This window comes from Canis lupus, chromosome 15, assembly GCF_003254725.2.
Source record: "Canis lupus dingo isolate Sandy chromosome 15, ASM325472v2, whole genome shotgun sequence".
In the NCBI taxonomy this organism is placed as follows: Eukaryota; Metazoa; Chordata; class Mammalia; order Carnivora; family Canidae; genus Canis; species Canis lupus.
In genome coordinates this window covers 58,161,888-58,187,834 of record NC_064257.1, presented here as the reverse complement: position 1 = coordinate 58,187,834, position 25,947 = coordinate 58,161,888, and the positions used below count along the sequence as shown (strand labels likewise).

At 34.2% G+C, this 25,947-nt stretch overlaps 1 protein-coding gene across 4 annotated transcripts in view; it reads left to right on the top strand.

Moving 5' to 3' along the window:
- Nucleotides 1–25,947, top strand: part of FSTL5 (follistatin like 5) — a 684,718-nt gene that overhangs the window by 603,430 nt on the left and 55,341 nt on the right. For all 4 annotated transcript variants that reach the window (XM_025439183.3, XM_025439182.3, XM_025439181.3 and 1 more), the window contains 2 exons: nucleotides 10,321–10,470; nucleotides 22,351–22,458. In XM_025439183.3, the coding sequence (XP_025294968.3) occupies nucleotides 10,321–10,470; nucleotides 22,351–22,458 (258 nt within the window). The remainder of the gene's footprint in view (nucleotides 1–10,320; nucleotides 10,471–22,350; nucleotides 22,459–25,947) is intronic.

Genomic DNA, 25,947 nt, shown 5'->3' with positions numbered 1-25,947 from the left:
AAATAAGTAAAATAAAAAAATAAAGACAAAGGACAAAGAAAATGTACCTTTGGTTTGTATCTTCCTACCTGTAAGTAAAGTAGGTGCAGAACTAAATTGTTATTTTAATATAACATTTATTTCTAAACGTTTGCAAAATATGCTTTAAAAATGGGTCTATTTGCATGGTTTTTATTTAACTGACACAAACATAGCAAAATACATAGGTGTATAAATTATTTGGGCAGTATCTTTTCACTATATATCTGTAAGAAATCAACTATAAGGTCGTTTGTGAAATAATTAAACAGTCAATAATATAAATCATGATAAATAATTTTTAAAAGAGTAATGTCTTGAAAGGTACAGTGTAAGGTTTTTCAGGCATTCTAATGTGTAACAAATTTATGTGTGCCTTACAATAGGGTTTAAAAACAGGAATGCATAGTTATCCTATAAACAGCTTTATAATTTTTGAAGATAAATCTAGCACCCTTCAAAATAATTTGTTTTGGTAAATAATAGTCTTGCAAAAACTATTAAGCCTGCTTTCCACATAAGGCACTTCTGTGCTGGACAATATGGGAAGATGGAAAAACTCGATCAAAATGACATGTCGCCATCTGCATTGTGAGATTATGTGCTACAGAAAAAAGTTCAACTCCTAAATGACATTACATTGCATTTAACCAAATGCAGATACTTCAACAACTGTAAAATTAACTCAATTTATGTTTTTATGTCAACATTTTTAAAATAGTTACAAGCAAATTAAGCTAATCAAAGGAAGAGATTACATATGCTATTTAAAAAGATGATCAATAAAACCTGTGTTGCTCTGCTACTAATGTCTCCAAAAAAGAAAAAATTGTAAAATACACTTTATCAAATCTTCTGTATCACTACTAAAAAAAAGAAGAGATAAACCTGTAAAGAAGGAAAGGAGATCTTATATTGTTTTTGATATTCTAATTGAAACCGCTCAACACTTTTCCTTAAAAGTTTAGTTTTTTTTCCTCTTCATCCTGTGGACTTGTAACTATAAGAAATAATTTAATTTACTCCATTTTAATATAAGAATTTCAAAGCATGAAGGTAAATTAACCCAAAGAGATTCATTTACAATGTCTTCTAAAAACAAGCAATTGTATTTTGACAGATTTCATTTCTCTGTGCTCCGATCATATTACTTAAAGCAATTATAGATTTTGAAATAAATAAATAATACCTATGAAGTGGATAATCAGGAAGGCAAAGAAAATGAATTGCACAAGTTGGTCTGAGGTTATAAAACTTAAGTTCAGTTTTGGGAACCATGTTTTGCAGCCACATTAACAAACTATCTTTAACATTTAAGGACTTTTATGCAAAATTTATGATAGAATGCATTGCTTCAAACAGAAGAACCCAATCAAATGATGGGAAGCTATTAACAGAGCTATTATGCTCTTTAGCCAAAATTTAAAAGTCTATCTTACAGTGACAAAGTCTCTCTCTTCTCCAAGTTAAAGAAAGACTAGATATCCAGCTGTCAGAAAAATTGTACAGCGGAATGTGTACATTTGGCATTTAAACAAATGCTTTATTGATGTCTACTAATCAATAGTTGGAAGGACCATTTGAACAAGTATTTTGTGCTGCTACTTAAAGAAACTAGAATGTAGGACATATTTGAAAGAAGTAAGCCCCATCGTCCCATGATATTCATTAGTGTTCATAATGATATCATGGTTATAATGAGTTTTTCATTATTTTAAAGAAAAGTTTGCGTATTTAGCTCAGCTTGGTTGCTCTCATTTATTCTTTCTTTTCTTTTTCTCTTTTGTTTCCTTTTTAGTCCCTTACCTTCATGTGTTATCTGATAAGAAAAAATTTGTTAATCTTATTTTTTTTTTCTCTCTAGCTAACCAACATACTAGTTGTGCTTTGTAAAACAAAGTCAGGAAGGACCATTATTACTTCTATACAAATCACATCTTCATTATATTAGGGAACAAAATTAAACACAACTTTTCTTCAGTTTCAACTGTCCCCACTGTTCTTTAATTAAGTTATACACCATGAACCAAATGGGTCCCTATAATTTACACTCTCTGATACCCACCATATTTGTCCAATATTTTTAGTGCCTGATATTAGCGTTTAATACCAACACCTTTAAGCCAAACTATTTACTGATCCTTCAAACTAACTCAACACTGGTTTTGATGTTTAATTTGGCCTCTCCATTATCCAAATTGATGCCTTTCCCAGCAGACATTAAGTTCCTGCCCCAGGGACTCTCAGTGCCTTCTGGCACCTGGACCAAACCCTGGCCAAGACAAGAGAACCAGGACACATTTGCAAAAGACCTGCAGTTTTCTTCTCTTATATTCTGTAGACATTTGAAATTTAGTACTCTAAAAATTTATTTTTTAATTGTTATTCTTATCTAATGTACCTTTTTTTTTTCTTTTTTGAAAACAATCTACGAAATCTCCTCAACTCCCAGATGAAATGAGAAAAGTCAAGTGATTTGCTCAATGTCACAGAACTACCAAATGATAAAGGGAAAAAAAAAATTCTCTTGCATAATTCTCTCAATGTAACAATTATTCCATACTTAAAGTAACTCTATGAAACTCTTAAATATTCAGTGAACTTCTCTCCATAATATTGTTAAAATTAAAACAATGTATGAAAAATACGTAGACTATTATAGTTTCATGAAATATAGACCCCAGAAATTTTCTATATGAAGATACCAGGTATGGGACGCTCGGGATGGCTTAGTCAGTTGAGTGTATGCCTTTGGCTCAGGTCATAGTCCTGGGGTCCTGGGATCAAACCCCACCTCAGGCTTCCTGCTCAGGGAGGAGTCTACATCTCCCTCTTTCTCTTCCCCTCACCCCTGCTCATGTGCATGTGTTTACTTTCTCTCAAATAAATAAACAAATAAAATCTTTAAAATAAAATTACAACTAACATTATATCATTTGACCTTTCCAGATATGGTTTTATTTAATGTGCATAATAATCCTATGTGATAGATAATATTGTTATTCCACTAAGGTAAATGAGGGTCAAAAAGAGTATTTACACAGCTAATGTGAGTGCAAAGCTGGATATGACTTCTAGGTCTGGTTGACCTCAAAGCCTGTTTTCATAACTTCTCCAATATATTGTCCCTAAAGAAACTGGTTCTCAATTTATGACAGTGTAATGTTATCAGCTCCATTTTTATTGTAACACTAAAAGACATAAATACATTCTTCTTCTGCTAAAAGAGAGGATGAAATATCTGTAATGTGGCCTTTGTAATTTTTATATCTTAGGTTCAAAATCATGCTGTAGGTGGTTTTCTAAGATAGGACAAATGAAAGCAAATCACCTCCTACATTTCCATGACTACCTATGCTTTGAGTAGACTGTTTATGCACTTTAATAAATGAAATAGCAAATAGAATTAGATAAATTAATTTTATGTAATTATAGAAAAACATCAGTTGTACCGCTCAGGTTATAAGCAGTAATCTCAATTGAAAAATGATGAAAGTACTTAAACTTCATAGTCTTTCTTTTTTAAAAAATGGTCCAACAGGGACATAACCACTGATGTTAAATTAATTGTACCTTATTGTAAGATCTCGTATTTTTTTAATATTGCAGAGCAAGATCAACAGAGGACACTGTCTTCAGTGTATTAAAAAAAAAAACTTATCCTTGATTATATATATTTCCACATGGCTATGAAAAATATCCTAGAAATTCTAACCTAAGCATTCCAATCAGTACAAAAGAGCCTTTGTTTCATTTGTCTTGATTTATGATAAAATGAAAAAAAAAAACTCACTGAGAATAATTATTTGCATTGTATTGATAAAGTGAACACTTTTTAAAAGTGATCCATTATTCACTTTTCTACAGATTTCAATAGACTCAGATTATGATAGTCTGGATTTTAAAAAGAGAAGCAGAGAGGCAGAAAAGAAGACTCAAAATCAAAAAACTTAAACTGTTTTGGGGAAAAAAATCACGTTGGTTCTGGTTCTCAATCCATTTTCTTTTTTAAGTAGATATTTTTTATCCCAAGAAACCTTCCAGGCAAGTTTGACACCACCCAAACTGGTCTAAATCCTGGTCAAGGAGATGTAAGTCTACTGATCATATGAGGACGTGGCTATTATGGCGATGTCAAATTGCCATGAAAGGTTCTAAATGTTTATTTTCGATTTCTAGACTATTCTCAGCTTGGTAACAAATGATATGCCAACTGGCAGCTGTTCAGAGACAACATTTAGAATAGTCCTGCTCTAGAATTCAATTTCTCAATCATTCTGGATGATATGGCATGACTGAGGAATATATACTTTTGAATTTTCTTTTCCTATGATAAGTGACATTTAAACAAGTATTTACTGAGGAAATACTGCACCTTCACTACCGTGTTTGGAAAATGTAAAAATCCGGGAATAGCAAATTGAGGATGATAGTACACGGTTATATTTCAAGTTATGTGGCACAAAATAAAATGCTATGGAAGTTCAGACAAGAAGAAAATCAGTGAGACCCATAGTTGTTAGGCATGAGTCACACAGGTATTAGAAGTACGACTGCCAAATGTACTGAGAAGAATTTGATTAAGAAAATGTGTGGTGTGCTCTTTAGCAGATGTCGAAAATCGTTGGCTTTTATGAAATTTTGGTGAGAATATTCTAGCTAGAAAACAGACTATTTGTTGGAGAACAATGAAGATTGGAGTTATACATTTACAATAAGATTTTTTTAATGTTTTTCTTCTTCATTTTTTTTTCTTTTTGCCAAGACCCTCTACTCCTACCATTTCTCAATTACTGCCAAAGGAGGGAACTATCTCACCATTCTTAGGAAGCATGACTGCTAGAGAAGCAGAAAAAAATTAAATGATATACAACTACTAAAATCAATTTATTTTGAATAACTAGTGAGCACATCAGTAAGAGAACCGGGTCTACAATATATCCACAAATTTTTAAACTTAAATGCTACATATTGATCAAAACATCAAACTGACTTTCTCTCATTCTTTGACTCAATATGCATTTCCAGTAATTACTAGGAGTGTCTACATACCACCCTTGAGTGAATCCACAATGCTGCTAAATTCAATGCCCAAGTTAGGAATACACATCTTAGATCACTTTATAAGTTATATACTTATTTCCACTTTTTTATAACGATAATGGCAGCTCATTTTTATTCACAGATCTGTATGTTACTTAATGCATTTGTATTCTAAATTATGCAAAAGATCACAGATTTACTTTTCTGTGTATCTTAGAGACCCTACCCTATCTGTATTTCATTACCTTGCCTTTTTAGTGCTTTTGTTTCCTATGCTCCTAGGCCTGGCATTCCTTATATTATTGTTTATACTTATGTTCTATAGATAGGCTTATGCATGATTATTATTTTAAATTTTACTTTGTTATTTTATTCTGCAATAATCTTTCTTTTAGTTTATAGAATTGCTTCGTTTTTTTTAATTTCCTAATATAAACCAAACCTTATTATCTATCTCTAGATAGATAATCTCTATATCATCTGTGTGTCTCTCCCTAATATCTATCTACTATCCTCTGTCTGTAATTTACTTATATGGGTTCATGTATGTGTGTATGTATTTCACCCTTTTTAATTTTCTATTTAGTTTTGAATCACCTGTAATATAGTATACTTTTTGCTATCATGTCTCTATTTCAAATTATGCATTTAACAGATTTTTTTTTCTGTAAAGAGGCTGATAGAAGAAGACCATTGATTGATGAGGCCACAGATTAATATCTTTGTATCATCTGACCATGATTACAATAAGATAGTGAGCATTAATACACTCTCACGATGCCTGGGTGGCTCAATGGGTTAAATATCTCACTCTTGATTTTGGCTCAGGTCATCATCTCAGGGTTCTGAAATCCGGCCCTGTGTCGGGCTCTGTGCTGGGCATGGAGCCTGCTTACGATTCCTTCTCTCCATCTCCCTCTGCTCCTCTTCACCCCCTTTCTAAAATGAATGAATGAATGAATGAATGAATGAATGAATAAATAAATAAATAAATAAATAAATAAATAATAAAATGCACTCTCAAAGGAATTTAAGGTAAAGGAAATAGAGTAAAAAAACCAAAACCTAGGACTTACCTTTCCTGAATCATAATTAAGGAACATAAGATAGAAAAGCCACTATAGACAGAATTACAGGATTTCAGTGGTAAGTAGGATAGGGATATACCCAAAAATGGGATCAACAGCATTGTTTTTTTTTTTTTTTTTTTTTTTTTCTGCAAAGGTCCAGATAGTAAATATCTTAGGCTTTGCAGTCCACATGATTTTTGTCTGTCATTATAGTGTGAAAGCAGTCATAGACAATGTTTAAATGAATGGATTTGGCTGTGTTCCAATAAACCTTTGTGTAAATTTGAATCCCCTATAATGTTTACATGTCACGGAACAGTATTCTTCTTTTGATTTTCTTCAATCATTAAAAAATGCAAAAAAACGTTCTCAGTTGTTGGGCCATGTATCAGAATAGGCAATGGTATGAATTTGGCCTGGGGCCATTGTTTGCTGATCTTTGCCTTACAAAAATGAAAGAACATTTTTGGAAGAATCAAAGTCTGAATTGCCAAATGCATCAGAAATTATAAGCAACACAGGCATTCTTGTGTATTCGTGGCTTTATTTCCACATATAGTTTTGCACGATATCTCTTACATAGTAAGTACTCGATGAGTGCTTCGCCAACAAGAAGTAAAGACTAATGATTGGAAATTCTGAGGCCACTGGTGATCTTTCCTCTTTTGAAAGAGGGAGGATGATGAAAGTCAGTTTGAAGTATGAACAATTTAGACTGAAGGGTCAGGAAATGGAAGTACATTTCTAGACACCTTAGTGTCTGAAGAGAATTAGTTGAATGACTGGAAGGGAAAGAAGACAAAATCCAATTAATGTCTCCTTATTCTTTGCTTCTTAAATTACAAGGGAGTGTTCGTGTTTGAATAGTTGGAGACATGACTACAATTACAAATTAAATATAGGCCAGATCTTTCTGAAGGCAAAGGACAGTGGACAAATCTGTGATTCAAGAGAAGGATGAGAGGAGGGGATAATGACAGAAATTTACTGAGTTGTATGCAAGGGAAATGGAGGTGCTTGTGACAAATAACATTTGTCCTCACTATGAATGATGGAAGATGTGCTGAAAGGAGGATTATGAGGAAGGACAATGAGGAAAAGGAAAGAGAGATTAGAATTTAGAGGTTTGATGGGAAAGTGATTTTTTAAAAGATTTTATTTATTACTTTATTAGAGAGAGAGAGAAAGAGACATCTATTGATCAAGCAGGAGGAAGGGCAGAGGAAGAGAATCTTCTCAAGCAGACTCCATGCTAAGCATGAGCCTGACCTGGAGATCATGACCTGAGCTGAAACCAAGAGTTGGAGGCTCAACCAACTGAGCCACCCAAACGCCCAGGGAAAAGTGTTTTTAATAGACAACACAATAAATAAAAATGGCAAAGTCCTATAGAAGATGAATGCAAATATCCACCTATTTGACCTACTTATGTTTAACAATCAGGTATCATCAACACTATTTTAATTGTTAAATCCATACTTCTATCATCACTAGAAACATACCCTGTTTGCCTTTAAAATTTTGGAAGAATATATGTAATTGAATATAGAAATGATGTAAAGGGAAACAGATGAATTCTAACTATGAACTAGAATTATCTTTTTCTTATTGACCCTCATCCTTATTAGGTCTAATATCTTATTATTTCCTTTTAGTCTAAATGGTGGGTGTACATTTCTATAAAAAATGATTTAATTAAACTTCTTGATCTAATTCCTGACAATTTTCCTCATCAGTATGTATTATCTTAATTTTATTTTGCATCTTTGTTTTTTTTTTGAGCTCTTCCTTTGTCTCATTAAATGCCTAATGCATGTGAAAAACATTCCTCTAAAATTCCTATCCACAGAAATAAATATTAATCTATGTGATTTGAAAAAATAAGAGTGCTGTTGTAAAATGGGACCTAATAGACTATAATCTGAAATAATAACATAAAGTGAAGCAAAGAAAACTCAGGGTGGCTGTCAGGAAACTTTTAATGGCTTTGTAAAAATGATTGTGAGGCTGGTCAGGGACATCTAATGGAGACAGCATACAAATAGGAAATAATTCCCAGCAGAGCAGTTTATTTTACTGTTGAATAGTTTTGTAGCAAACAAAGGGGTGGAAATTGCTCCTGGTTCGGCAGTTGTTTCACTGACAGTTATGTGTCAGGTCACTCACACTTCCTATTATTTTGGCAGATTTTGTTGGTAGCTTTTACACGACAGCAAAGAATTCATAAACAATTTTTCTATGTTCAGAGCCTTTCATCGACCTCAACTCCCACTCCCCCCCCCCTCATCTTCATGCCTCTCAAGTACATATTAAGAGTCCTGGATTCTCACAAAATAGGTTCTTGTCAAAGATATTTAATATACTTCTGGAGAAATATGTTCGGCATAGAAAATAATGTTTCAGTGAACTGATGAATGAGACTATTCTGTGCATGTGCTGGGGACAGATTTCAGGTTTGTCCTGCCTGTTGAAGGGGGCCGTGGACATTGCTCGGGATGACCCCTACTGGTAATCATGTTACAGTGATTAGGGTACATTCTGTGTAATGGAATTAATGTCATGCTTCCAGAACTGCCAGAAGCACACATTGGATGTTTAGTTTTCGATTTGTTTGGTTCTGTTCTGGAAGCCTGGAAACAGCCTGTACTGTTTAGAGGAAAACACTATCATTATATGTTCCCCATGTCTTGACTGTACCTGGCAACTTCTGGACTGAATCTTAAAAATTAGAGGACATTCCAAGTTCTCCCTGAATCAGATCTGAAGTTTTAGAGGAGAGAAACAGCAGACCACACACTGAGCTCTCCTTCCAAAGTGCTCTGGTTTTTACATCATTATCTAAATTTTATGCAAACAGATAAGGCACCTACTATGCTTGTGCTCCCCCAAAAGGTGTTACTGCGGCATATCCATTTTAATTACTATATGACAAATGTGGTTTATTTGCTGTCAGTATTATCTTTAGAGTAAAAGAATGCTAGTGGTGTTGATAATGAAAACCTTGTTCATTGTGTTACATGGTTATTAAATACAAATGGTGAATGGAATGTCAGCCGGAAAAAAATGTTTTTATTTGAATTAAAGAAGGAGAGTATTCTAACTTAAGCGTTACTGACTGGAATTATACAAATCAATAAATTAGACATCTGTAATCAGTGATCATACCTAAACCATAAAGCAAATGAAACGCTAGAATCAGTGTTTATCATTACATCGTTATCATTATATAAATATCATTACACACATATTTTATGCACAGTTCAACAGATCTCTCTTCTCCAGTAGTTTTCTAACTACAGGTAAGTTGAGAAAATTACAAAACCAAAAGACCGGCATATAAAAGAAAAAACCTGAAATAAAAAATGAGCTAATGATGTTTCTCCCGTTTGTGATGTGTCTACCAGCATGGATCACAAAGGCTTAAATATCCCTTTCACATTCATGTATTGACAAAATTCAGGAAAGGAGGAAAAGAAGGTATTTTTTTTTTTTTTGGCCTCATTTATGGCCTTCTTTTACAAACTCTAAATATTCAACCAGAAAACAATTGAGGGTGAAGGAGCAAAATAAAAATCTACTTGGGCAGATTAAAAGATAAAATGTGACCTTGCTACCGAATAGAAAAATAAAATAAGCATTCTGAATAGCTACCTAATTATAATTTTTCTAAGCTTCTGATACTCCACAAGTTAGAAAACTTCGAATCATTCCTGGTGGATATGGTAGTTTTTGAAAAGATCAAGGATATGCCATGGGGGCAGCCACCGATGAGATAACCTCTAAATATATTTTAGTGTGACATTTAATGCCTGGTAAAGAAGCTTGAGATTAGAGGATTTGAGAGAAAACATTGGATTTATTATCTATTTCTGAAGTTACTGAATTATGAACAGGTAATAACGAATGAAAGGATTATATCCTGTTAGAAATAAGTGATTAAGGTCATGATGAAATTTATATCAAAGGGTTATTCATATTGATTTATATATACATTTAATGAGCTTGCATATGCACTATATATTGTTTTATTTGATTTAACACACACACACACTCTCTCTGTGTATGTATATATTTTACTTTTGATACTTAAAGTAGTAGTAAAGCATCAAACGTTAATTTTGCTCCAAATATGCCGTACCCATGATATAATTTAAGATATTCATTTTATCCCCTATTTTCTAAATTATAGGATGAAGTCTGTCCCAAAGCTGAAGGAGATGAAGTTCAGAGGTGTGTGTGGGCCTCCGCTATTAATGTCAAAGACAAGTTCATTTACGTTGCACAGCCAACTTTGGACAGAGTCCTTGTTGTTGATGTCCAGTCCCAAAAAGTTGTTCAGGTATGAATGATCCCTGCTTTTGAAGATGATTTGAAAAAAGAAATTTACTTGTATGTAATTCTTTACCAAGTAACTTGCCCATTGACATTTGATTGCCATTGATAACTTGTTTCATTGCTTGGATAACTGGAAAATGTATGCATTTTCTGCACACTGTCCTCTCTTTCTGTTCCTTCAGCTTAATGAATTAAAAAAATAATTTAATTTTTCTTATTTTCAAAACTTAGATTCCATAAACACATCATAATACTAACACGGCTAGTTCCACAAAAATCAGTCTCAGTTTTGCTTATTCTGTTCAGAGCTACATAAGTTCCAGTCAGAGGCTAATTAAGGTATTTCTATTACCATTCCAGAAACAGTATTATCTCTTTCTTACTTGATTCTTAACAAAAGCCAAGATAATAGTAGACTTCATTAGATAAATGTAATTTAGTAGGCTTTACTATAGTAGTTAAACAAGTAATATGTACTTAAGTCAAAGACAGAGAAAAAAATCCTAATACACATCATCATGGTCATGGTTATAAAAAATCCATTCTGGTTTAAGTTCCCAAATGTTTCATTCCCTGCTCTTTCTGAAGTTGTTTAACTTGGGCAATCTATTTGTACTCCATTGCACATCAACTGAGGGGTGGTATAGGATTTGCTTCTAGGCAGTCTGGCTCCAGTTACTGGGCCCTTGACTCTTATGACCTCCTGATTCTCAGAGAAAACAAACTTAAAACAGCTTTATTAGATATGCATAATCCGCAAAATGGGACTAATAACTGTACATATCACATCAAGTTGTACTTAGAATTACCTCAATTAATGCATATAAAACATTTATAGAAGATCTTGGCATATAGAAGTGCTTTATATCTATTTACTATCAAAATAGTTCTGAGACACTGGAAGCTAACCATTCCTTATGTTTACAAAGACCTTTTCTGGCATCAATAATGTTTTCAAATCGAATATTGAAGTAGCCCCTCTCATGATTCCTGACTAGAACCACAAAAAGTGGTAATGAGTTCATGTTAGGGCTTTTCATTCTAAGAGTCCTTAACAGCTTCATATGAAATCCCATCATCCATCTCTCCATCCACTCATTCACTCTGTGTACATTTGTTGATTGCCTACTGTGGCTATGTTTGGTATTACAAATAAAAGAATGAAAAGTGTTTTTATTGAAAATAAAAAAAAGGATAAACAAACAAAAAGCAGAATCAAACTATAAATACAGAGAATAAACTGATATTAGCCAGAGGAGAGGTAGGTAGGTGGGGTTTGGGCAAAATATTGAAGAGGAGAGAGAGATATAGGCCTCCATTTATAAATGAGTAAGTCATAGGGACTAAAAGTAGAGCATAAAGAATAGAGTCATGATAGAGTAATAGCCATGCAATGGGACAGATGGTAGCTATACTTACAGTGAACATAGCGTAATGCACAAACTTGTCAAATCACTAAGTTGTACAACTGAAACTAATGTAACATTGTGTGTCAGCTATACTCAAAGATTAAAAAATAAATAGAAATTTTTAAAAAAAATATGCTCACAATTAAAATAACTAAGGATGGACTCATGTAATTAATTGAAAGACAAAAAGAAAATTGCTGGACAGAATAACAAAAATCTAGCCATATGCACACTATGAGGTATACTCTCTAAAAAGGTAAACGAAAAAGTGACATTTAAGGACAGTATAGATAATGCAGGAATTCTACTAACAACAAAACAATAAAGCTGGGGCAGCTATATTGATGTGAGACTTTAAAAGGAACTTTAAGGCACAAAGCATCAGGTTAAAGCAAGTTACTTGATAATGATAAAAAGAAAATATAAGACTAAAAACGTATGTGATTGCTTACAATTTTATCAAGTGATTATTGCCATACTACTAGTAGAGATTGGCATATGATCAAAAAGAGATTTTGATACTTCAACACTTGATAAATCAACAAAATCCACGCTATATGTGAACTGAACACTGTTGCTATGCTTGAACTAACATACGTGTGTGTTAGCCTTTGCATCCGGCAATGATCAAATATATTAATAAATAATAGCACATATTAAATATAGTGGCCCTGCAACCAAATATGACAGACTAAGTAGCTTATAAGCAACAGAATTTTTTTTTTTTTTTCTCACAGTTCTGAGTCTGGAAAGTCCAAGATCAAAATGTCAGCATGGTTGTGATCCTGTGAGGATCCTCTTGCTGGTTCATAACTGGTGCCCTTTCACTGTGTCCTCATGTAGCAGAAGGGGTGAGGAATCTCTGATGGGTCTATTTTATGAAAGCACTAATTCATTCAGGAGGGCTCCATTCTCATGACCTAATCACTTCCCAAAGACCACACTTCCCAAAACCATCACCTTTGGGGGTTAGGATTTCAGGATATGAATTCTAGGGGGGACACAGACACTCAGACCATAGCATTCACTAAGTGAAGCATTTAGTAAAAAAGACCACATGGTGAGCTATAAATTAAGTCACAAGAAATAGTAATGAAAATCGTTTCATACCCATTCTCTGACACAACATTACGCTATTAATAACACCAATGTAAATGTAAAATACTAATACCAATATCAAGTAATATCGGTAATCATGATTAAATATGTTGAATCCAAATAAGACTGAGCTGTCAGGGAATTTAGCTCCTTAATTAAAAATAAAACTGTAATAGATTAATTTAACTGGATAGTTTTAGAATTTAGCTGAAGAAAATTAGAATAATCTGAATGAAAGAAGGAAAGTATAAAGAAATGTCTATAAAGACACAAAGGAATTAACATGTAAAAGGTAAACATTGAATTATTCAAAAAAAGACTAATCAAAAGGAAACTGGGAATTTTCGCAAAGAACGAGGACAAAAGTCACAATTAACATTATTAGAATTGAATAAAAGAATATATAACCACGATCCTAGCAGAGAGTAAAAGAAACTAAGAAAGTACTAAGGTGAAAGTCATAGTAGTGAATTTTGAAAAACGAATGGGAAAAAACAAATTAAAGGGAAAACATAAGTTAATATGATGTAACCCAATAGGAATACAAAAGGAATCTTGATTTGAGAGTTCTAAAACAAAACAACAAAAAATATTCCGTCCAGATGGGTTTAGAGGTGAAAGCTGACCTGTGGCAGACTTTCTTTATCGAAGAAGCATAAAGAAGCTTCTCTGGATGCGTCTTGCCTTATTGCCTCACTTGCTACAGCTACCTTCCATTTGGAGAACAGAAGGGACCAAGAATAACCTACCAGATAAATTCCTGTTGTAGGAGAAATGTGAAAACTTAATCCTTGCAGCAAAAAGGCAGAGGCTGTAGAGTGTTCTGGGTTTGCTCACGCAGCTCTGGCTGGGTGTATGGTGTTGTTGATGGTACCCTTCGTCATTGAAAGGGAAAGGTTTTGAATTATAGGGGCTGCTGAATACCTCACCAGAAAGAAGGGGTGAAAGAGCAGCTGCAATGACTTGGGCCACTCTGCAGCAATCGGTTCTACAGAAATTTAGGGATGACCATTGTTTATAAAATGAAAATAAAAAAATAATAAATAAATAAATAAATAAATAAATAAATAAATAAATAAATAAAATGAAAATTTTCATACCGGTACATTCAGTCTAGTATTCTTTCCGATAGGAATACTACTTCTTGAAACTTATTGTGGATTGTAAATACCAACCTAAAAGTTTAGATATATACCACAGAAGATTTTTTTTTTAACTAAAATTTTCTAGGTTTTAATTTGTCTAAGTTTTCTCTTTCAAAACTACATATAATTTCAGTCTGTGAGCCCTTTGGATAATTAATTCCACATCTACTCCCTGCTGAGTAAAAGAATACATCCTTATATTTGTCTTAATATTACCTTAGGGTATGTAAATCTTAGCCCTCAAAAGTGCATGTTTAAAGGTGAATTATAAATATCCTAATTGTTCTATTTTTATACTTGAAAATATTTCGTTTCTTAGAATTATAAAAATTCCCTCAAGGTTTTCCCAGTTTAAAAACAACACTGACAGGTTTTACAGACCTAGATATTGAACCCTTTGCTTATAAATTAAGAATCCAAGTAGTTCAAGTTCTAAAACTATTTAAGGAAAGATCATCTCTAACTACTTAAAACACTAAATTAAAAACAATGATAACTACAACTTTGTGATTTGAGCTGTATTTAGATCCAAGGACAGACCGCACTCAAAGTCAACTGCAAAGTACAAAGTTAATTTTGTAAAATGTTAAGCATCCTTTCTCAATTTGACCACTTTTCTCAACTGCGGCTAAAGTTGAAGTCAGTCTTTTTTGCATCCAAGTGAAGTTATACTTCCTGATTATGTGCTGTAGCTGTTGATTTATTTCTTCCAAAGCTGTGTATATTATACAGAGACAGCTAAGAATATTAATTATAACAGAAATTTACTTAGTCTTCTCCCAAACATGATAGAAGATGCCACAGAATTTTCTATAGTGTGGATAAAGAAATGGAACAGTGAAGTTCAAAATCAATCTTGAAAAAAAGAAAAGAGAAAAAAAACAGACTACTCTTATTTAACTTTAATCTTTCAAGCTTTCTTTTTCAATCTAATTAAAGTAGATCCCCAGTGTTTTATCCAGACCTTATCTAAGAAATCATATTTCTTCTTTTTCATGCAAATGCATGCAAAAGACTGTGCAGATTGGTATTAAATGTGTATTTAGGATTAAATATTTAAAAATTTGGAACAGCTTTGTTACATTTCATTATCAAAATGACACATATTTTCTGACAACATAAGATTTTCATGAAATTCAAGATAAAATATGCCATTAGAGTATATTTGCTTTCAGCGGATGCAACAGTATTATTTTTATCTGCAGCTTAAAAAGTAAAAGGTCACAGTCTTTTAATGGAATTGGTGATGTTGGTGTTGCTTTAAACATCAAATGTATATACATTTTTCTTACTGTGGAATTTTTGTAAGAGTGGCAGACAGGTGATATTTGGCTGTTTTAAAGACTGACTAGTAAACAACTGACCTCATTTTGTCTTCTGTGGAGCAAAATCAGGTTCTGCTTGGATGCAGAAGCGGCTTGTGACACCTCGGGAGTATTCTTAAGTGTCATCAGCAGTCTCCTCTAGCCATTAGCACATTATCTTGAGAATCGACATCATTAGTTTAAATTAGGTTCACTTAATTAGCCAGCTGGTACTCTTCTTGTCAGGCTGATAAACAAGCTGTGCTTCACTGTTCCTTCATGTCAGGACGACACCCCAAGTTTTGTGTATCTTTATTGCTATGATCGGTGTTGCCTCCTCACAAAATAAGCCATCTTTATAGAAGTTGATGCAACTGGTCCATGACCCGTATAGCATATACTTTAAATCTTTTATATTTGTCTCATCTCAAGAAGTACTGATAAATCTGCATAACACTGGGTATGTTGGTATTATGAAGGAGTTAAGGTTTGTAGATCGACAAAGAGGAAAAAAAATCTTATTGTATAAGCAATTATATTCTTAAGCAATCTTTTAAAATATTAAAGAAAAATATTTTAGTGATATCTTTATAAAGCTACAAAAAGACCTTTATTATTATTATTATTATTATTATTATTATTATTATTTAGTGTATTTTAAACATTTTAATGAAAGAATGGAAGAAGTTAATTCAACATGACAATAGAATACTCTGAAAATGGTACTTACATGGAAAATTAAGAAATGGATTTTCAGACCTGCATTTGTAGAGTAGATCATGACTGTTAATTAATTATAATAATGACATATTATAATTTGAAAGATATTTCTTTTTTTTTTTTTAATTTTTTTTTAATTTATTTATGATAGTCACAGAGAGAGAGAGAGAGGCAGAGGCACAGGCAGAGGGAGAAGCAGGCTCCATGCACCGGGAGCCTGATGTGGGATTCGATCCCGGGTCTCCAGGATCGCGCCCTGGGCCAAAGGCAGGCGCCAAACCGCTGCGCCACCCAGGGATCCCCCGATATTTCTTTTTTTATATAAATTTATTTTTTATTGGTGTTCAATTTGCTAACATATAGAATACAACCCAGTGCTCATCCCATCAAGTGCCCCCCTCAGTGCCCGTCACCCAGTCACCCCCACCCCCTGACCACCTCCCCTTCACTCCCCCTAGTTCATTTCCCAGAGTTAGGAGTCTCTCATGTTTTGTCTCCCTTTCTGATATTTCCCATTCATTTTTTTCTCCTTTCCCCTGAAAGATATTTCTGAAAATGTTTAAAAGATCAGTTCATTTTTGAAAGTAGGATTGTGGCCTAATTGTTTGCATACCACCAGGCCAAGCAAATGCCCTGTGTGCAGAAAACGATCGTGTTTATGGTATGGGAGAAAAATTTCCAACCTATAGTAGCAGAACCTTTCATTTAGACAAAATCTTACAGAATCATTCATTAGATCTAACCTGATTCCCTTTGTTCTAGTATGGCCTGGATTTGAATCACCTGCTACAAATCAATCTTACTTCCATAGGCTTCTCCAGGCAAAGCCTGAAAACCATTTCCCAGCAGAATAAGATCAGTAGTTAAATGCAAATTTATACAAAGTAGTGAATAAGCAATCTATATAGGTTAATTCTGAGGAGAAGGATGAATATATATGGAATGTTTTCTTCCAATCACATATTCTTGAACATTGTAATTCAATTTATATCATTTTTTCTTGATAAATGGTTGGTAGTTGCAGGAAAAAAAAAAAATATATATATATATATACACCAGTAGTCTCCAGAGTGGAATGTGTGTAGCATAAGGGAATGAAAGGTGATGAGTTGTGAGAAGGGAATACTAGGATGTCATTTATATATCTTTTTATCTTTTAAAAAAATCTTAAGACATTTTATAAATATTTAATACATGGACCAACATGGAAGCCTAATAAATTCATCTGTATGCTGAATAGTGATGTAATGCACAGTGGACAGGAAAGCACCTGGAGAGGGAAGTGGGAGTTTTACAATAGGAAGGGATCGATATTGGTACTTGAATTCACTGTTGTCTGTACAAAGGGATTATCAATACGGCATATCTGAACACAAAGATTGTTATGAAGATTAAATTAAAATAATTTGTATTTGAAAAACATTTTAAAAAACTTTTGTTCATAATAAGTATGGTATAGAGCATAATTGTCTTTCTTAAAATAATAATGATAATCTTAATAAGGTTTGGAACGCTGTTTAATTTTCGCAGTTTGCTTTTCCTAATTAAGTAGATTTAGAGGTCCACTAATTGTCGAGTACTGCTATTTTCAGGGTATTATTCTAAGTGCAGAGGTTGTATTATTGGCTTAAAAGCAAAAAAATCTTTCTTGGAACCTAGAATCTATGGGATATAGATGGACATGAAAAATAGAAATACTAAAAATGTATATTATATAATATGTGCTCTTGTAGTAAGTGCTTTGGAAAAGATAAAATGGTAGCTCAAGACCAGGTGGGGCTGGGAAAGCTAAGGGTGAGGGGATGTGCCCAAAATGAAGGCTGGCCAAGGGTTAAGCAGGGGGAGTAGACCGGCATCACTGAGAAGGTGAGTTCTGAGCAGCGAATGTGTTGAGGAAGCAGACATTGGGCTATCTAGGGGAAGACCATTCAGGGGCAAAGCCCTCCAAAAGGCAGAAGTATGGCTAGCACGCTGGATGAACAGCAGGAGGCCCAGAGCACCTGGACTGGAGGAGTAGGTGAAGGCGCCAGAGAAAGGAGACAGAAGGGGCAGGTCAGCCAGGGCTTGGTAGTCATTCGAAGGACTTCTGGCTTTACTCGGAGGGAAATGAGAAGACCCCATAGTGTTATTGCTCTTATGATCTGTCTAATAATGCTAACCAAAAAAAAAAAAAAAAATCTTCCTAACAAATCTGTTGAGAAAGGTGGTGAGTATAAAGTTTGAAGTTAGAAACCATGGGGTGAGGTCTAGAGGATAGAGCTCTGTTCTTGGGGTTGCAGCGGAGGTGCTGCAGAGGTCAGTATTTAGAAAGCATATAGAATCCTGTTTCCTGAGAATGTGAGGCATGGGAGGGAGGGCAGTCAAGGATAATAGAATCTTTACCATCCCTTTCATAAAATGTGGAGAAACATTTCAACTATTTCACAACACAGAGTCTTATAGGTTTAATTGTTGCAAGAGAGGTAATACTTTAAGTATCAAATATAGTGTCTTTCTCTTTTACAAAAGCTTATGATCTAAACTTACTCATCATTTAAAGTAATTTCCAGAGTATACTAGGAGCTATTTTGTGAAATCCAATACATGCAATTTATTCCTTTCAAAAGTTGACAATATAAGTAGGAAAATATCTGTCTTTTGGCTGAAAATTGGGTATGGCAAGATTATCCTAAAGATGGTTGTTTGAAATATTTCTGTCATTGTTACATGATTTTGTTGCTGAAAACCATGTAAATGTTCCTTCTGTAGAATGTGTTATACCTGTACACTTGAAAAGTTAACAGATTTTTTTTTCCCCTAAGAGTTAAACATTTTCCAAATAAAGCATGTCAGAGGTATTTTTCTCCATTTTGGATCTGCATATCTTTTTCATTTCTGAGGAGCTATTATAACCAAACACCAAAATATGTTGAATTTCATAACAAACCTTTAAAATGCTGAAATATAAAACTATCCAAACATTTTGGAGACTGTTGAGTAGATATATTTTTTAATCTGAAGCAGTTTTGAAAATTGATATTTTTTTCTCTTTCAAATACATGTATCTTAATAATTTGAAGGCAATTCTCTATGGACTGTCTTTTGACATCTCCTGGAACATATTCTCATAAGTTGACTTCAAAAAAAATAGTCTCTGCCTTCCCATTTATTAAAATATTCATACTTAAAAGCTCAAAGCATCACCTCCTCCCCTTATCCTTCATTCTGCTTTGTACTTCTTCCTCTGACCTTTCATGGCATTTGGTCCGTATTTTTATTTTGTCACCTGCATCTAGTCATTCTTTCACCCTCTAGCCTATAGAATCCTTAAGGACAAAGACGGTGTTTATTTACTTTCTCTTCTAGGTCTGAGATCCTTCATTTGCTAAATAAGGACACTATATCTCCAACTTCAAAACATTACAATACTAATTGTCATGAAAATACCTCTAGTTCAGGTGCCTGGGCAGCTCAGTTGGTTATGTGTCTGCCTTTGGCTCAGATCAAGATCCCAGGGTCCCAGGTGCGAGCTTCCCTCTGCCCTTTGCCCGATTTGTTCTGTCTCTTCAGTCTCTCTCAAATTAGTAAATCATAAAAAAAAATCTTTAAAAAAGGAAAAAAAAAAAGAAAATGCTTCTAGTTCAATTAACTTTTCTGATAGTAATAGTAACATTTCCATGGCACAACCTAAGCACTTCATATTTACTACCTTACCAAATATGCAGAACAAGCCTTTCAAATGGGGTCTGATTATTGTCTCCATTTTATTAGAGAGGAAACTTAAGCACAGAAAAGCTTAGTAACTTCCTAAGGTTTTTCTTTTTTTTCACTTAAGTGAGGATGCTACATTTGTAGTCAGCTTCCGCTGTAGTCAGCTATAAGCATGGAGTATACTGTCTCTCCCTGATTCTCAGCTAGGTCTGTAACACTTATACAGACGATACTGCATGTGCTTGGGCCTGTGGATTTCTTTCCATTTTCCAAAAGAGAAAAAGTAAAGAATGTATCTTATACGTGAGGCATAAATAGGAGGGCAACGTATCCACGTATTGTCAGGAATTAAACTATCAACTAGGAAGGATGGTGTCTCATCTTCAGAGAGGTTGCCACATGGGGGATAAAGACAGACTATCAAATATCAGCTCTGCTGATCGTCTGCTGGATGATTTCTGGGAAGGCTGAGTCTCCATTTCTTATGCTGTTTTATGTGGATGTTAACCTAACCCATGGACTGTGGTATGCCCATAGAGGGTCATACTTAGGAAAGAGATCAGTGAAAGAAAAGAATCTTATGAGAGCTGGCAAACTGGAAATGTTTATTTAAATTGTTCCTTAATATTTAAAGTTATCTAAAGATCTTTGCTCTTTGTGTAATTGTCTCTTAATAATTGAATAATAATGAGGTCTTTGTTAACGTTGCTTTTGTTGTTGAGCTATTTTATCTTTAACATTTTTAAAGACCTTAGGACTATTTCTTTTTAAGCCGCGTGCAAAAGAGGGCAACTGCTATAATCACACATGGATCAAGTTTTACATATAAAGGGGAAAAGATGAAAAATCAAAGGAATCTTATTGCTTTGTTACTCGTGTAATGATTAATGATGGCACTTCTGCTATATATGCGTTGAAATAATCAATGAGTACATGAAGAATTTAAATGAAACATCTGGCATTCACCGGATTACAATTAACAAAATACCAGACTATCTCTTGAGCAATAAAGCCATTTAATTATCTCGAATAACATCAAGTCTAGAGACAGTTACTCTAGGTTTGTGCCACAACTCAAGGTTGTTATGGAGAATTCAGTCTCTTTTCATTTTTCTCCTGCCAAATCCTCAAAGTGTTGTGTGGCTTTTTCCTTCTTAATCTAATTGTCTTGGCCTCAAAATGACTTTGGAAATTAAAGCTTAATGTTCTCGTATGATAGCATTCAAAGCAGGAACAAAGAGAAAGTATGGTGCAATATCATTCTCAGAAATCAGTCATCATATGAATTCTTACCATGTATAAAGGAGAGTATGTCACATGACCAGGGTAGCCTCTGGAGAGGCTGGGAAACTTGGCATCTGTGAAGGGGAAATAGGCTTACATTTCTGATGCTCACCAAGTGGGCCACCTTCCCTGGAATCATTGTTGGGCACCTGGTCCCAAAACAATATAATGGCTCTGTTAGGAAGAAAGTCATGAGGACACTAATACAGAAATGTTCAAGTAGGTCTCTTGAGAAGTCCAATAATTAATTCAGTAATCCAAGAGTATTGAGAATTTTAAATAGAAAAAAATTCAGGTCAAGGTTTCAGAAGATAAATACTTCCATAAGACTAAGTTGCCAACATGTGAGCTAAAAAATGAGCCTTCACGTATTCAACCACAACTGTAGTTTACCTTTAACTAACCCACTGAGAAGAGTATTACATTATGAACTGCGACTTGGGAAATTCTCTAAGGATATTCAACAGAGCCTCGGAAAGAAATGCTTTCAAAATTGAATAAAGGTTGTTTTATTGAATACAATTGTTTTATATTATAAAATTAGAAAAATACATATAAGGAACTACTACAGGAAATTACTTGAGAAAGGCATTAGCCTGAAATATAAATAGCTTGAAATTAAGGTGAGTGAAATAACTTCCTGGCAGCAATTTCTTTTCTGGAAGTTTTGTTCTAAGTAAATGCTGAATATTATAAATATTGGCAGAAAAACACATTTACCATATCAAGTGTGGTTCAAAAATTGCTTTTACTTCTTTCTGTGATTTTAGATTTCTCGTTAAGGAAACTAAATTAGGTAATCTGTCATTAGGGTTACCGCCATACATCAGATTGCAGGCATTTTAGCATTATAGATGGCCAAATCCCATGACCAGCATTAGAATGAAGAAAACCTAATAGTATAAGCATAGCTCTTACCTGTGTTCAATAATTGAATAAAATACACAGATTAATCATTTATATATTTTAAGTTTCTAAATAGCTTATCCATGACACACAATCTGCATGGGTAATGAAGGAACATAAGACTATATAAAACTGTGTGAAAACATCCTTGTGTAAAGTATTATATTTCCAAATTAAACATATAAAGGTTTAGAAAATCAGAAAATTGGCAACATAAATTTTTAATCTGACAGCTAAACTCTTGTTTCTTTCAAAATTTCTGGCATAGTTTAAAACTAATATTTCAGTCTGAAAACATTTTCTTTTTTTCAATTCCCATTTCCTACAGGCAGTAAGCACAGACCCTGTACCAGTTAAATTACACTACGACAAATCACATGATCAGGTCTGGGTGTTGAGCTGGGGTACCACGGAAAAAACTTCTCCAACACTGCAGGTAAGCACATTCCAGTATATTTGAGAAAAATAATGATTTTTAACCCTTCATAGCTCACTGGATATTTATGGTGATCTTCCGTTGGAGGACTGTACTTTAATCATATCTAGATTTGCACAGAAAAGGAGGGGGATAAAGTTAATACTAAAGTACTTGTTTGGATGGGATAATATTGCAGTACATACTTATCAATGGTTAGATTTATATGTAAAAAGAAAAGCCAATGATGACAAAACTGATGCCATTAAGGAAAAAAGAGTCATAATTTACCTTTCAACAATCCCCTCCCTCCCTCCAATTTTCAGGAGAATTTTCTTGTTTCCATCTCTCTTCAAAATAGGGCATGTGAGCTAGAGATTAAGAGACTTGGACAGGCTCAAGGCAGATCTCTATCTTTCCCCAAACAGATAGTATCTTATTATCTGAGCACAAGCTCATTTCTAATTGGGGAATAACTGGTATAGTCTTTGTGGAATTTGCTTAGGTTTTTTTTTATTTTTTATTATTTTTTTTATTTATGATAGTCACACAGAGAGAGAGAGAGAGAGAGAGAGAGGCAGAGACACAGGCAGAGGGAGAAGCAGGCTCCATGCACCAGAAGCCCGATGTGGAATTCGATCCCGGGTCTCCAGGATCACGCCCTGGGCCAAAGGCAGGCGCCAAACCTCTACACCACCCAGGGATCCCCTTTGCTTAGGTTTTAAGGTTGTTTATATACAACTTGACAGAGAGAGGAAAAGTATATATATATTTTGATAATGTCTCTTTGGCACAGTTTCAATTTCAGGAGTTATAAGTTTAATGGAAAACTGAGAGGGAATGAGAAGGAACATTTAACCCTGAAAATGTGTTTTATCTTTGTCTCAAACTACCTGGTGATTGTAGCACTGCCCTGAACATTTTCTCTTCTTACAAAGTCCCAAATCATTAACCTTTGGCCAGTTTTCATTGTCTATTGAGTACAATGTTTTTAATTTTAATCAGTTATCACTAAGAATACATATTTCTGAAGTATTTTTAATTTTGCAATATTTAACTTACAAAGGGTAGGCCTCCCGAAATGGAATCTTTTAAAGGAACTATCAGAATGACAGGGCATTTTATTTTTCATTAGAAATATGTGTCATTTGAAACATCTAACATATATAATAATATTTTGGTTATCTATTTTGGCAAATCAAATCAACCCCCAAATTTAATGTGTTAAACAGAATTAAAGAATGGCTTATTACCCATAGTTCAGTGGTTCTATAATCTGTGGATTTTGTAGGTATGGGTAGGGAACCCTCAGATGGCATGCCTGTGATTACACAGCTGGGTGGCTCAAAAGGGCCTTATCCCCACATCTGTCATGTGAGAGTGGTGAGTAGCTGGGTGGCTTGGGCCTCCTGCGTGTGCCTACTCATCCTTTAGACTGGCATCCGCAGCATGGTGGTTCCAGGTTATAAGACAGTGGAAGTTGCAAAGCTGATTAATATCTAGGCCCTAGAATTCTCACAGAGTCGTTTCCACCAAAGTGAGTCGCACTGCCTTCTTAGATTTAGGAGGACCAAGTAGCAGAGCCTGTCTTCTGATGGAAAGACTACAGTCTTCATTGCGGACAATTGTTTGACTGACCTATCACAAAATGACAATATTGTCCGGTTATTTGATATTTTGCACTTAAATCTTGACCAGATAAAACAGGTCAATATATATGATTTTAAAAATTCACTCTTATGAATTATTTTTAACTCTATTACCCTTAAAGTAAAATAAAGACAGCTTATAAAAGTAAAAAATATGTATGTATTTTCTTTTAAAGTTGTATGAATTTTCAGTTTATCATGTTCTTTGGAACTGAATCCTTCCCGTCCACTTTGGTACTTGCTCCTTTGATAAATTAATAGCTTTCTCAGTAGGGGTTTCTCAATAGCAATCCCTCCATAAAGCATTTTAGGCAAACTCCTTTAATATCGTACAGAAAGGTCAGAAAAAGGCTTTGAAAAGGAGTTAAGTAACTTCTCACATATTATTCAGCCATTTATAAATGGCTTCTTTTACTCTGAATGTCCAAAAAATATATATACTTGTAAGATTTAATGAATCTTAAATATTTGTTGGGTGGAGGGAAAGGTAGGTCTCACCTATTTTACCTGAAAATGTAAAATAAATGTAAGAATTGAGAAGTACTCTTGAAATAGTACATAAAGATTTATTTGCATAAAGTAACATTTATACACATGTTCATACATAGATATATGTGACAGATTAAGTAAGATCGATAGATACATGGATAGTTAGATAGACAGGCTGACAGGAAATACAGGGTCTCTGGATCAGAGAACAGACATTTCTTCTTCCAGGAGCATGCTAGCATTCGCAATGCATCCCCCATCCTTCCTCATGGGGTGACGTGGTGGGAGACTAATGTTACCCTGTATATACAGCATAGTGGTACTAACAGGAGAAGGACCCTGGAATTATGTGTCTCAAAGGCTTAAAAAAAAAGGCTGTTGACACATTGGTCCATTCTCTGCCATGACAGATAGGGATTATGATTACTCTGGAACACAAATTTTATCAGGCTGGCACCTGGAATGTCAGTAAGGCTCAAAGGAGTTAAGTCTCTACCTCTCTCAGGAGCAATATGCCACCCTTAGCTTCCAAGGCATTTTGGGGACACCATCATCCTTTCACCAACTTTACTGGTGCCTTTTGCTCAGAAAGACCTGACTTAGCTTAAATGTCGAAATATTCATGGATACTTGTCTTCCAACAAGGTTATCAAGAAACATTGGCAAAGGAAATGGGATTTAATATTTGTTTTACTTACTTATTTATTAAAAGATTTTGTTTACTTATTCATGAGAGACACACATTGAGAGACACAGAGACATAAGCGGAGGGAGAAGGCTCCATGCAGGGAGCCTGATGCAGAACTTGATCCTGGGACCCCGGGATCGTGCCCTGAATCAAAGGCAGACACTCAACCGTTGAGCCACCCAGCTATCCCTTAGATTTGTTTTAAAAGAGGAGTAGACTTTCATTTGGAGAAATCAAGTTCACCAAACCAAAAACCTAAGCAAGGTCCCAGTTTTGCTATAGTGTCCCTGTGCCATGTTGAAAGATTAGACTAGAACTAGAGACATTGTGCTAGGTTGTGATGGTTAGTTAGGCAGTCACTTTTTGCCCTAATGCCGTGTATCTTATAATAGTGGCCACTAAAACCTTGAAGGTGCAAAATCATTTTTTCAAGGATCTGAAAGTCCTATGTGTACTTCTACTTTGTGTTTTCTTTTTTTTTTTTTTTTTTCTACTTTGTGTTTTCATTGTGACTATAAGTCTATACATCTTTGCCTGTTATGGAAGCAAAATATATTATTTTCTGTGATATTTATAATTAATTGATAAAACCCATAAACCATCATAATGTTAGGTATACAAGACAGTGATTCTCCAATTAGTGTTCTCAGACGAATTCTCAAAGATTTATCCTAGTTATTTTTC